The 13,184-nt window shown below is 39.7% G+C and overlaps 1 protein-coding gene across 4 annotated transcripts in view; it reads left to right on the forward strand.

Moving 5' to 3' along the window:
- LOC111862676 (protein sprouty) overlaps window positions 1–13,184 on the forward strand; it is a 314,018-nt gene that overhangs the window by 124,911 nt on the left and 175,923 nt on the right. For 3 of the 4 annotated variants that reach the window (XM_023848231.2, XM_023848233.1, XM_023848232.2), the window contains exon 2: window positions 4,015–5,669. The exons of the other annotated variant lie outside the window; for it this stretch is intronic. In XM_023848231.2, coding sequence (XP_023703999.1) covers window positions 4,181–5,164 — 984 coding nt within the window. In that variant the 5' untranslated portion in view covers window positions 4,015–4,180 and the 3' untranslated portion in view covers window positions 5,165–5,669. Of the gene's footprint in view, window positions 1–4,014; window positions 5,670–13,184 lie in introns of those variants that run through there. 4 annotated transcript variants of the gene reach the window in all.

Consider the following 13,184-nt stretch of genomic DNA (forward strand, 5'->3'; position numbering starts at 1 on the left):
TAGAAGGAAGTGACCATACTCATTCCAATCCTGCCGTTTAACTGAAGGAAACGAGTTGTCCTCCGAGCCAGTATTTGAACCCAGGACTGCTAGAACATGAAACGAGTAACACTGTTTCAATACTGAACGTAAAATCCAGTCTGTTTTCGATGTATTGGAAAAGAAATTCCTGCACGATATGGCCAAAGAATTCTCTTGCGGTATTTTCCCGCGGGCTTCTTGCTGGCTCTTGACAGGCCTGAATAAATAAAGTGGAGTTCAGAATGTGGGTGAAGTGAAGCTTTCCGGTTTCCATGCCCCCCCCCCCCCTCTCCTGCTTGGTAATTGAGGTCGGCTGAACGGTAGCTGGGTTGGTTCCCGAGTTCGAGCTCTGTTCTGGATTTTTTGTGCGCTTCAGTTTTGTTCTGTTAGAAATGATTTTCATTAGTTATCAATATAACTGTAGCGTAGTTGGTTTAGGCACTATGCTGCAAGCCGGAAGGTCGTGGGTTCAAGTCCCGATAGGGTGGATTTTTTTCCAATTGACCTAATCCTTCCAGCCGTACTATAGCCTTGGGGTCGACTCAGCCTCTAACAAAAATGAGTACCAGGAATATTCCTGGGGTAAAGGGTGGCCGACGCGTGATGCTGACAACCTCACCGCCTTCTGTGAGCCGATTGTCTAGAGAAAATGTGGGAGCCTCAACATCTCACAACCCTATGGGCCTCCACGGCCTGTTACAGGGATACTTTTACTTTACTTTACTATCAATGTAATTTGTTAGTTGAATATCAAGAATATAAAACAGTACTCCCATATAGAGAGGACCTGCCCAAGCTTTTGGTGTTCTCTTTGATTTTGCGTGCTATATTGATCATGTTGATTTATTCGAAATGGAAATCCTTTCCCAAGCGTCGTCACATTTTATTTTTCCTTGTTTTGTTCAGTATACAACTTTCATATGTTTAACGAAATCCGTGCTTTGTGTCATATGTCGAATTTTGAGACGATACTGCGTGAGGAACATTGAAGCAGCTGAGTCTTTCTTTAGAAGCTGATTGTCCTTTTACGAAGTCTCAGGGTTCGTTGCCGAGTTCGCAAGAGGACGCAACTGGACTCCATCCTTAGCCACATAAATGCCATTCATGTCACACCTTTCTGTAATAACATTTTGATATCCTCTCACATACCCCTGTGATTTCCTTCATAGTTCCACATCGGAAATTCAATATATCAGTTTCTTTTAAATTGGCAATAATACAGTGCGTTCAGTTACGGAGGAAACTTCGCAACACCGCTGACCCGGCCCAACATTCCTCACAGATTGCTACTGTGACTGCTGATAGCAGAATGAGTCAATAGCGCTGATAAATGTGCGCCGTTACAGTTAAGCAGCAATCTGTGAGGGATATTGGGCCCGGTCAACGGTGTTGCGAAGTTTCCTCCATTTTGAACGCCCTGTATTAAACAGATACGGACAAAAATAAAATGGGTTGTTCGTTACATGAGAATATCTCGGGTCGTCATAGTGGACGAGAAACTTGCATTCCATTGGACTTCGGACTGGTACGGGAAGCATGTCTCCATCTGAGTAGAAAGTGTTTTCACTTGGATGGGGATGATAGCAGCGAACATCACTTCAGAAGAGCTCTAATGAGGCAGTGTAAGACAAATTTCTGATTACCGTAGAGACAGACTTGCATCTGATGGATATGACAGGAGCTTTACCAGACGAAGTTGTTGTTTATTTTGGGCCCAAGCAATAAATGAGGCCATATGCAGCTGTGTGGGTGAGCCTGTTGAGTAGTATAGTGTGATTTTTATCTGCATTAAATAAACATGACTGATTGCAAAGACCGAGTTAGAAAATATGTACTCCGCTCGTTCTGCTTTCGTGTTTAAGAGAGTTGTTTATTTTGACAAGTCCAGCTTACCATTGAAGAGTACGAAAATTTCTGATCCAGTGTTTTAAGTAGTTGCAGTATGCCACTTCATTTTCCAACGATTTGATATCTCAGCATCAGCTTTCAGTATGGCTTCCGTTTTGCCACAGTGTTAACTACGTTTGGCACAAATATAGGGTGTTCCATTCAAACCTCCCATATGTTATCAGATCTTAGAACAGAAAGTGTGAATGGTAGGAAAATGAAGCTATAGGAAATACAAGAACTAAAAAATGTTATTTGACACACCAATAAACCTCTACATGTGCACCATTGGTAGCACGAACAATATCCAATCTGCGTTCAATTTCTTGCCACGTTCTTTCCAACATGTCCATTGGTACAGTACCAATCGTTTCACGGATGCGGGCTCCTAAATCTTGGAGTTCATTCACTGGAGGCACGAACACACGGTCCTTCACGTAACCCCAGAAGAAGAAATCGAGGGGAGTGAGGTCCGGTTAACGCGATGGCCACCGAATTGGTCCGCCACGTCCAATCCAGCGATCTTGGAACCTCCGAACATCCAGACCCCAATGTGGGGGGACTCCATCTTATGGGAAGATTAGTATGTTAGGTTTCAGATAGGCTACCTGGGGATACAGGAACTGTTCTAACATCACAAGGTATATGCAGCCAGATGATGTAGCTTCACCGAAAAAAAGGGAAATAAAATTCCTTGAGTTTTTCTTTCATCTAGTGTTAATTATAATCCATAATTTATCACAATTTGTTCGCAGTGATTAATTAAAATGTGGGAGGTTTGAACGGAACACGCTATATTATGTTTGTGGACATTATCCATCGTCTCGTCTTTATCTAAAACCCGTTCTGTGCCCCCCCCTCCCCCAAAACTCAACGTTTCGGAGGCTGGATTCTCCGGAGATAGGGACTGGCTCTATCGATTGGGCCCAACTGAGTAGGTTTTACCTGAGGATGGAGACAGAATCCAGTCCCCGAAACGTTGTGCTTTGAAAAATAAACAGGACAGTTTTAAATAGAGACGAGACGATGGATAATATGCAAAAACATAATATTTGTGCTGATGTACCCTTGTCTCAGACTTTTAGATTGTATTATTAACTACGTTTGTTTTACTTTTGGGCATTATTTGCAATATGTGCCTAAAATTAAGGCCCGTATGGGGAGCCTTGACCACCCTCAATATCGCTCGACTGATTCTGATGAAATTTGGCGTAAGCATGCCTCTATTGAAAGCCACCACAAGCAGGTGGACCTGATGTTTAATTTCCTACGTTCTGCTGTAACAGAAGAGTCAATGCATGAATTTGTGAATTGAGAGTAGCATAAGCTCCTAGCCATAGTGATATTAGCAATCCATAGTAACCATAGTAAATAACTGTTCAAATTGAAAGCATATACATAAGTACGCGTTATTTACATTTAAACGTCTTAAGTGAGCTATACAAGACAGTCATTGAAATCTGTACTTAATATGGTTAACCTTCAGAGCTATGCAGAACATCTAAGAGTGTTCACAGTATCAGGGTGCAAAGAATGAATATGGAAACTGTACTCCGGTACTTATTGCACGTTTCGATCTTGCCTAGTAGACTGAGGTATGTCATCTCTAGTATGTATTGTGCAGTGAGGAAGTGCAACTACAGCTGATTGGGTTTGCTGTTGCTTGTGTGTGTTTGTAAATTAGGCCGAAGAACACAGGCGCATTTACCGTTGACTTATAATCCTGCAGTGTTCAATTTTTACATCACAAAAGCAATTAGGAGGTTCTTTTCATAGAATTACTGTAAGTTTTATTCCTGCAGCTGGCCGGATCAGGCAAAGAATCCAGGCTAGTTACCCCTGTGCATAACAGTAGGTCAGTGCCAGGCGTGTGCACGAGAGGACAAAGTGCGAGGTGTCTGGATCATGGCAACTAAGATAACTTGTGTTACATCAGTCTGTAAGGGCATTGGCTATAGAATAGAAATGCCGTCTGGTGGTCATGGCTACAGTTATTAAGTTTAAGAAAATCGACAAATGAATTTCAGATTAATTTTGTAGATGAATTCTTACACCCCGATGCTTCACGAGGCTTTCCTGTTCTGATGGTGTGCATTTTGTTTTCAGCTGGCGTGCGTTGCAGCCATGTTGGATCTGTAAGCAACAGAGCAACACCGACTGTTGCATTCGGCAAGGTGTGAGATGGGAGTTAAGAACAATGGTAGATCAACGGGCACTCTCACCAAAGAAAAATTAATGCAGTAAATAGAAACAGAAGAAAGACTGTTCATACATGGCCCATCATGGCGGACTGGCTCACCAGACGTCTGCGTCGCCACCCCTCCAACAGCAGCAGCACAGCTCTATACCACCCCCGCGACCCCCGATGGCGCGGGTGCACCGTCCCCGCATGGCGATAATGACGTCACCACCCCCAACTACCATAATACTCCAGCCTCTAGGCACTGCGACGCCGGCGTCCCCCGTCTCAACTACTTCTCGGCGACGGCAGCAACCCGCAGCAACGGAAGTGACGCTTGCAGCCCCGCGACCGGACGGCGAACGGACGGTGAACGAGTATGTAGAAACGCCTTTTCGTCCTGCGAACGAGCAGCCAGGCAAGAACTTTGGTGAGTTAGTGCGCGAGGAGCGTGCGCGCGACCCGCCACACCGCCAAACGCTGCACCTGCCCATCCACAAGAAGCAGCCAGTGACGAAACAGCCGGGAGCCGCCGTAACTTTCAAGAAGGATGCTCCGGGTAGTAGTTCCGGTGTCAGCGCTCCCAGTGACGCAGGGACGAGTGGAGGCGACTGTTTCAGGGGCTCGATCCTTTGCCCCGAGTGCGGGCGGTGCCGCTGCGACGATTGTCGGCAACCCAGGCGACTGCCTTCTCGGTGGCTCTGTAACAATGCATGCTTCTGTTCCGCAGAGACGAGTCTCGACTATGCCTCGTGTCTGTGCTGCGTCAAGGGCTTATACTATCATTGTTCCAAGGACCTTGAGCTGGATCACGACGACGGATCGGCGTCGTGCGCGGACGATCCCTGCTCGTGCGGCCCTCACCGCTTCTTGGCGAGGTGGGGGTGCCTTGCGGCCCTGTCGCTTGCACTGCCCTGTCTCTGGTGCTACTGGCCCCTTAAGGGCCTTGTGGGATTGTGTGAAAAGTGCTATGCAGGGTACAGGAGACAGGGCTGTCATTGTGAGCCACGCAGGGACCCCAAACTCTCCGACATCACGCCGGAGAAAAGGTTGCTGGACTCCAGTCCTGACTTCTGAGATGTGTGCGCGTGAGTGTCAGTGGTTGGAAGGGATGTCTCAGGGTTTCTAAAGATTGGCCTTCCCAGTAGCCTGCACTGACTTCTGTCAACTATCCAATTGTAAAATTATCATCTGCTAACTTAACAGAGACTTATCCAGGCCCTTGAGAGCCTTTGTTTGTGTAAAGAAGCAGGAATACAATGGAATTTTAACCCTTCTGATGTGTTACTGATACTCCCCTAACGTTAATTTGATGTTTCCTTAATTGTATGCTTAGCAAGCATTGTTTGATGTACAGGAAGGCCTGGTGCAGTAATGGAGTGTCTGCACACTCGAAAATGAACTAATTCTGGCTGTCAGAAAATATTTGTATAACTGACTGCATACAGAATAACTGGTCTCATGGTTAAGTATGGCATTAATACCGTCTGTTCTATTGTACAATATCTGACAATTAAATAACCAGGCTGTTTTGGTATGGCCATATACCGTATTTACGCATGTATAGGCCGCAGCACAATTTTCAGACAGAAATTATAGAAAAAATAATTTTCTTGGAATATTATTTCAGGAGTATTACACCCTGTATTACTAATTATGAATATATTTTTTTTAATGAAGTGTGATTTCGAATATTTCGAATATAAGCCGCACCCCAGTTTTCCTCTTGAATTTTTGGCAAAAAATGTGCGGCCTATACATGCGTAAATACGGTATATTGAGTTGGCAGTATTCAAATTTCTTGGCCACAGATTTTTACTTGCATTCCAGCATCTCTGTCATATCTGGAAATAGTGCCAGAAGCCGTTTTCTGAAAATTCTTACTCTGGACATTTTTCAAAATGACTTTCAAAAAATTTGTTTGTTTGGGAACTTGAAAAAATTATGTGAATTTGTGTCAGGTGAATATGGTAGATGTTCCAAAATGAATGTCTTTTATAGCCAGAAATTGCCTTGCTGAAAATGGAGCAAGTTGTCATGAAGTAGACTCCACGTTTCTGGCCAAAATTTTGGTCTTTTATGATGAATATGGTCCCATAAATTTTGTAAGACATAAAGGTAGAGTACTAAGTTGACAGTTTTGGAAGAACAAATTTGTAACAGATAATTCCACTTTACTGAAAAGTAACAAGCATACATTCCTGTCCTTTAATTTCTCCAGCCAGCTTGAAGTTTTCTGGTCTTTTCAGTTGTTTGTGGGTCATACTGTATTATCCAGGTCGTACAGGTCAATCCCAACCCCTATGGCCAGAATCTTTCAGTGTTCCTGTGGAAAAGTCCAAGTAAATTTATTTTCTCCCCATAGTTCTGCACCAAACAAAGTAAATCTCAATTATTGTTTGATACAAAACTGTTGAATCTTGTTGTCATGTGATCTGATCTGCGTTGTTCACCACTGTTCAGAGTTACTACATGTAAGCATTGTCCAGGTATTTAATTGTCAGACCTCATAAAAATAACAGAATTAGCAGGAATATCAATTATTGGCTTTAATTCTTACAGAGTGTGCGCTTTGTGTGAGAAATTGATTTCATACCATTACAAGAAATCTTTACATATTCTTTGCAGTTCAAGCCAGATGGAAGGTGATTGCTTTTGTGTAGGGGTGTAGGGAAAAAAAATACATTTCTACCATTGTAAATCAAACCATTCAATGTATCTCTGTCTAATGTGATCTGAAGTTCATACAGTTTGTTGGAAATGTAGTACTCATTTGTTCAGTAATTGCTTTACATTACATAGTATGGCCAAGATTTGGGTCATTTAGACATCAGTGCTGTTCTTATACAAGGATACCATATTTATTCAGTTAGGGTTTGTTTTCATCAGTAACTGGTATCAGCATGAGATTCATCCACAAATTTGAATGGTGAAATCAGCAGAAGGGGAATATCAGTGTTTCCTGAATGCCCTCTTACAAAAACAACACTTCTTAAGAATGCAAGAAAGTAAAACAGCTTCAATACAGTGCTCTTCGTTTATGTGGCAGAGAGAGAAAAAGACACCCCGATTCTCATATGCAAGGTAACTCTGTATGTATATATTACATGTTACATGGATTGTAGGTACTAAATTATGATTTGTTTATTATATAAATTTTTAATTTCACAGTAAAATCAGGGAGTAACTTTTACAACTGGTACCATTATCATATTAATTGTATAGCTGTTAAGTGCATAAATATGTCGAGCATGTGTGGCATCCGGCATTCGTTTCAGGTTCAGCATCAGCGCAATTTTTTTTATAGAATCTTCAGAGTACTACACTGTTGAGGAATCAAAACGCGGAAATACTGTATCTCTTTCCCAAAACTAAATATAAGGAATTGAGTCAGGAATTAGGAACATCATAATCTACTAACACCAAGTGATCTGTTCAGATGTCAGTGTGGTGTGGTTGCTGATTGAAGTGGAACAGAAGATTAAAGCAACATTTAGCAGTAAAGTCATTTTTAAATTATCTCTGTAAACACGTCTGTTTCATATACTCAGCAAGCTATGCTTTACCATATTCATGCATTTCTGTTTTATTGTTGAAGAATATATGAAATAATCGTTTCTGTGTTGAATGTTTGGTTAGTAACCCAATGATAAGATTTTGACAGAGTAGGGGTGTGCTTTCAAAACACATTCTTGTATTTTTGGCATAGGTGTATTTTAATCGATATTGAAATGCCTTTATTAATTTGTATACTTATATGAATATGGTGTGGCAGGTATAGGATTCATTTTCACACCATTTACTATTGGATAGTTGAAAAGATCCTTCATTGGTGTCACAAGTGTAGGTATAGCATGAAAATCTCAGTCAGAAAACATGATGAAGTGCTATTCTTTCTGGTATTGGAGGTTCATTTGGGACAAGAACATTTTTAATTAAGTTATTTTTAAAAATATTGAATATAAATTGCATGTTGAATGTAATGGCAATGTATGATGGAGTTAAAAATTATTGGTACAGTTTAAAACGTCATGATCATGTATATTTATGTCTTGTCAGTGGGCAAATTATGTTCTATATTGTTCAGAAACTGTTGATATTTAAAATCGAAATGCAATTGTATGTGATGTCTTGAGCAACTAAAATTGTTTGATGGTCATTTACACAAGGAAGTTCTTGATACAGCACAGTTGTCTGGAACTGATGAAGAATTAAAACAATCAATTTAAATTCTTCCAAATTTAGGCTTCTTCCTTATTACACAGCTTTAATTTTTTCCTATTGTTTATGTTTATTCAGCAGCTAAGTTGAATTTTCTGTACAAAGCAGTTTAAGGCTGTTTGTGTGTTACAGATCTACAGTGAAGCATAAAATGTTTAGCATTCTTGCTCTTATATCATTGTATATTCCTGTGTACAACTGAATTTAATAATTGAAAATTCTAGATTTTAGTTTCCTAGCAAATTTAATGCACAGCGTGTATTAAATTTGGTGAACTGTAACCCATATTATAGGATGGAGATTTCTGACTTACCTTCTGGAAGGTCATGGGATCGAATCCCAATGAAATCATTAGATTTTTCAATTAACCTAGTTCTTCCAGCCTCACTGTGGCCCTGGGGTCGACTCAGCCTGTAACAGAAATGAGTACCAGGAATTTTCCTTGGGGGCTAGATGGGTGGCTGGTGTGTAAGGCTGACAACCTTGCCACCATCTAAGAGCCAACTGTCTAGAAAATGTGGGAGCCTTGATGTCTCACAACCCTATGGGCCTCCACGGTCTGTTACAGGGACAGCTTTACCTTTACCTGCTTTTCCAAAGAGACGCATCCCCTCGTTAGATACCAGTTTATTGTATGTCACTAATAAAGGAAGTAGACGTCATTTTAAATTTTTATATGCACAAAACTTACTGGATTCATCCTTGTTTTGGTCATATATTATAATTTTACTTTTAGACTCTTTGATGTGTGTGGGGGACAAATGCAGCAGCATTTGAGGCAAGTCCTTTCATTTAGAAAAGAGTACTGAAATTAAAAACTGTTACTGTCAATGCCAAGTTTGAATTTCTAGCGAACATCAAAATGAAAACATAATTTCGCTCCAACAGTTAAATGTTTGGTGTTTATGAACTGTCAGGGAAGTGATTAAGAACAGAGACAAGGATCATGTTGTTACCTTCAAGCAGGGTTGGCCAGCTGGCATCATGAGGCTTTTGTGATCTTCACACAATTGAGTTGAATTGAGTTCTGTGCATACATGAATTAGTTTTTAACACTAGCGTCCACCTTATGAACATGACCAAGATGTGAAGTAAGATGAATCAGGTGAAATCTATATAGACTTTATGTATGAGAAATGTTAAGAACATTGCTTGTTGAGACAGAACAGAATTCTTCATTTCTCATGGATAGATTTCATATCCAGCTTGAAGTAATTTCCGTGACCCTCACTCATCAGAAAGTGATGCTCAGGGAAATATTATTTTGTGACACACATGCTGTAGAACATTCATCGTTAAAAACTGATGCTTGCAGTTGTGAGGCTGATACACTTCATAAGGGTCAGCATGTACTGAGTATGTTCCCCTGTGTTTATTAAAGAAGTTGAAGTGTTGCTGAATTAATTTTACTGGTTTACCAGTTTAGAAATTTTTTGTGCAAAAATAAAAAGAATAATGAACAGGCCAAGTGAAATGTAACAAGAACTTTTTTTGTATTGGGTTATTGGATGATAGTATAGACATGAATAGAACTTGGGAAAGTATTACAGAGAACATCAGAACTTAACCAAAGAGAATTTAGATTGTTAGGAGTAGCATAAACCATAGTTTGAAGAGGGCCTATGCTTGTTAGATCAGAGGAAACAAGCAGTAGAACTATCAGGAGCAAAATTATTAAGTTTAAGAAGGGCTGCTGATCAAAACAAGTTGGTAAAGGATGAGAATGGTAATGTAGTGAATGGAGCCACTAAATTTTGCCACCCGTTACGTGAATTATGGGGAAATGACTTCCTTCTCCTACCAAGAATGGTCTCTAAGGATAACCGTGCCAACCTTGATTCGTCCAAAATCTAAAACACTGTGTGGCTCATGGGTTTGTCTCATGTAAATCTAGCCCAGCTTCATCCAATCCTGTAGCCCATTTCTGTGCCATTAGGCTGTGACCATTCCCTATCCTAAGCTTTACTGTTGCCCATCACTGTTCTTTTTCCAGGTTCAGTAAACATTTTGTAACTGTGCCAGAGAGTGAACTATTGCTTGTTCCAAGTAAAAGGTCTTGTGAATAAGAAATCGTCTGTGGTTCCATAAGCATATCCCAGCTTCTGATGCTTAATTTAATGCATTATAATTCAGGTGTGAGGAAGAGTTGTTCTTAAATTTATCCATCTGCACCCATGAACCCAATATAAGTGAATGTATTACCTAAACTCTGTACTCCAAAAGTCCATTGTGATAATAATATTTGTGAATGATATACCAAATTTCCTTTCACCTCTTTGTAATCTCATTTCACTGAATCAGATAGTTAGTTTCAGATTTAAGGAGGTTAGAGTTATGAATTCCATTTTTTGCAATCAGTGATTACCACACACTAACACTTTTGCAAATGTTAGGACATTGATGACTGGTTTGAGCTGGCTTCTGTTCATGGTTGCCAACCCTGCTTACTACCACTGTACTAGCATTAAATTTGTACAGCTACAGAATTTTATGTTACTTTTATCAGTCACCACGAGGAGTTGAGAAGAAACGGAAGGGAAGAGGATATGAAATAAAACGTCAAATCTATATGAAATGTTATGTGCTGAACCTGCTATCTGCTGACTAGACTCAAAGTGGTTGCTACTATGTAATTAGTTGAGTGACAGAGTAAATCATTAACCAAATCTGTAAGAGTCTCAGAAATTTGGTACCTAAAATATTAAAATTAGTTCATCCATAATAAAAATCTTATCCGTCACGTCATTCTGTGTAGATATTCCAGTGTTCTGAATAGGTAGAAAAATTACTTCATCCGAACGTACATGCGGTTATTTATGTTAGGCATACAGAAAACCATGTGGCTAAGTCTTATGCCATAGCCTGATTCTGTTGAAGTTGGAATAGTTGTTGGAAGTTGATAAGATGTAAGCCAGATCATCAGGTATTGATCAGACTTCTTCCCTGCAGGAGGTGGAACACATGTCTTGATAATCATATAATTGCTCAGTCTATTTGGAATGAGTGTTGCAGCACTGGAAGGGATTTATTATTGTACCTGCTTTTAATACAGTTAAGTTATAATTATCAAAGAATGTCACTCTTCATCAGTGTCTTACAGAATTGGAACAACGTTCTTCCACATGTAAAAATAACTGGATGGTACTGATTTCTGGAATATGACGCTGTGTCATGTGATAGAAATTTTGCCGGCACTGCATATTATTGTACTGTGTCCGGCTTTAGGGTCAGAGAGTAAGTCAGACAATCAGCAAGTAGACCTGTGCTTGCTCTTTGATCATGAAGCTGGAACCAGCACTTTCGTCAAAATTCTTGGTAAACTACCAGACTACATGGTGTAATATCTCAGTATATAAGCAAGCACTGAAGAGAAATTCCAAATTCACTTGGTACTACAGAAGAAATAGCTCTTTATATACTTAGACTGAGTTAAAAAAGCATCATAAACATTCTAATAGAATTTGGTATACTCACAGATTTAGTTACAGTAAGTATATATGTTTGAATTTAACTTTTATTAAAGTTTCATGCTTTTCAGTGTTCCCTCAGAATCTCCCATTAGGAAATCCAAGAAATTTCGAAGGAACTGGAATTAAAATGATGCACAAGTTTGTCGTCTCGCACATGCAAGGTGCATTGCATGCATGCCCCATATTGTTTTCCAGTTGCAACAAAAACTTGGATGTGTCAACATTTTGGAAAGCTCCCAAATATTAAATTTCATGAAAACCTATCAGCAGGTCCAAAATTGTTTCATGTGGACATACAGAGAGGCATAACAAATCTAAATGGCACATTTTTTAAACTTTTTATTGTGAACTCAAAAACATCAGTACATAAAATGATACTTATATGTCTTTTCTTATGTGGATGTACCATTCCTAAGGAAACATTATAGATTATGTAGAAAAATAATACATGAACAAAAGGGGATAGAGAAACTATAGTTATGTGCTTCACAACTTATACTGTTCCCTAAGTAATAATGTGGTGATCAAATTCAGGAAGATTATATCAGCCAGGCTTGTAGCATGCATGCATAGATATGACAAATGCATACAAAATTTTAGTCTGAAAATGCGAAATGAAGAGACCATTTTATAGATGCAGACTTGGATGGGAGTATAACATTAAACTAGTTGTTAACAGAAGTATCATATGATGATTTGAACCAGACTCATCTTGTTCAGGTTAGAGACAGTAATGAAACTTCAGGTTTTATAAAAGGCATTGACTAGATAAGATTCATCAGAAGGACTCTGCTGTGTGAAGTTCCTTTTTGCATTCCTACATACCAATCCAAAAGTCAGAAATATTTTGAAAAGTTATGAGTGTGTTAAGACTTACTGCATCAGTAATTGTGTTATTCATATGATGGGTTCTTGAGCCTCTGATTAGCTGATAGGTGACATGTTCAGAAGCTTGGTTAGGCTGTAAACACAGTTCTCCCATGTTTTTTACTCACTCCTTAAAATCCAAAATACTGATGAAAACAAATGTTAGCGCGTGCAAGTAAACGTTCACGCCTTGTTTAGATGGGATGTAACGTCACTAATAATATGGCCACATGTCAGGGTTCCTCACCTTTGTCTGATTTGGTTAAAACGTGTTTTAAGGGTTAGAGCAAATGTTACTGTCATATCACTGATCCTCCTCTGGCAATCCATTGCATGAACATGAACTGGCACTCAGCAGATTGAAAGGAGCTATTTTATATTGAGAGCAGCCTAAAGCATAATCACCTTGTACTTCAAGTGAAAGCAGTTCTTACCATTTTGTCAAGTGTCACTGTATTTATTTTGTACATTGAAAATATTTTGTATTGTATAAAGACTCAGAGATTTATTTATTTTTCCCCACACCAGAGCTCAAACTG

Source organism: Cryptotermes secundus, unplaced genomic scaffold, assembly GCF_002891405.2.
Source record: "Cryptotermes secundus unplaced genomic scaffold, Csec_1.0 scaffold5, whole genome shotgun sequence".
Classification (NCBI taxonomy): Eukaryota; Metazoa; Arthropoda; class Insecta; order Blattodea; family Kalotermitidae; genus Cryptotermes; species Cryptotermes secundus.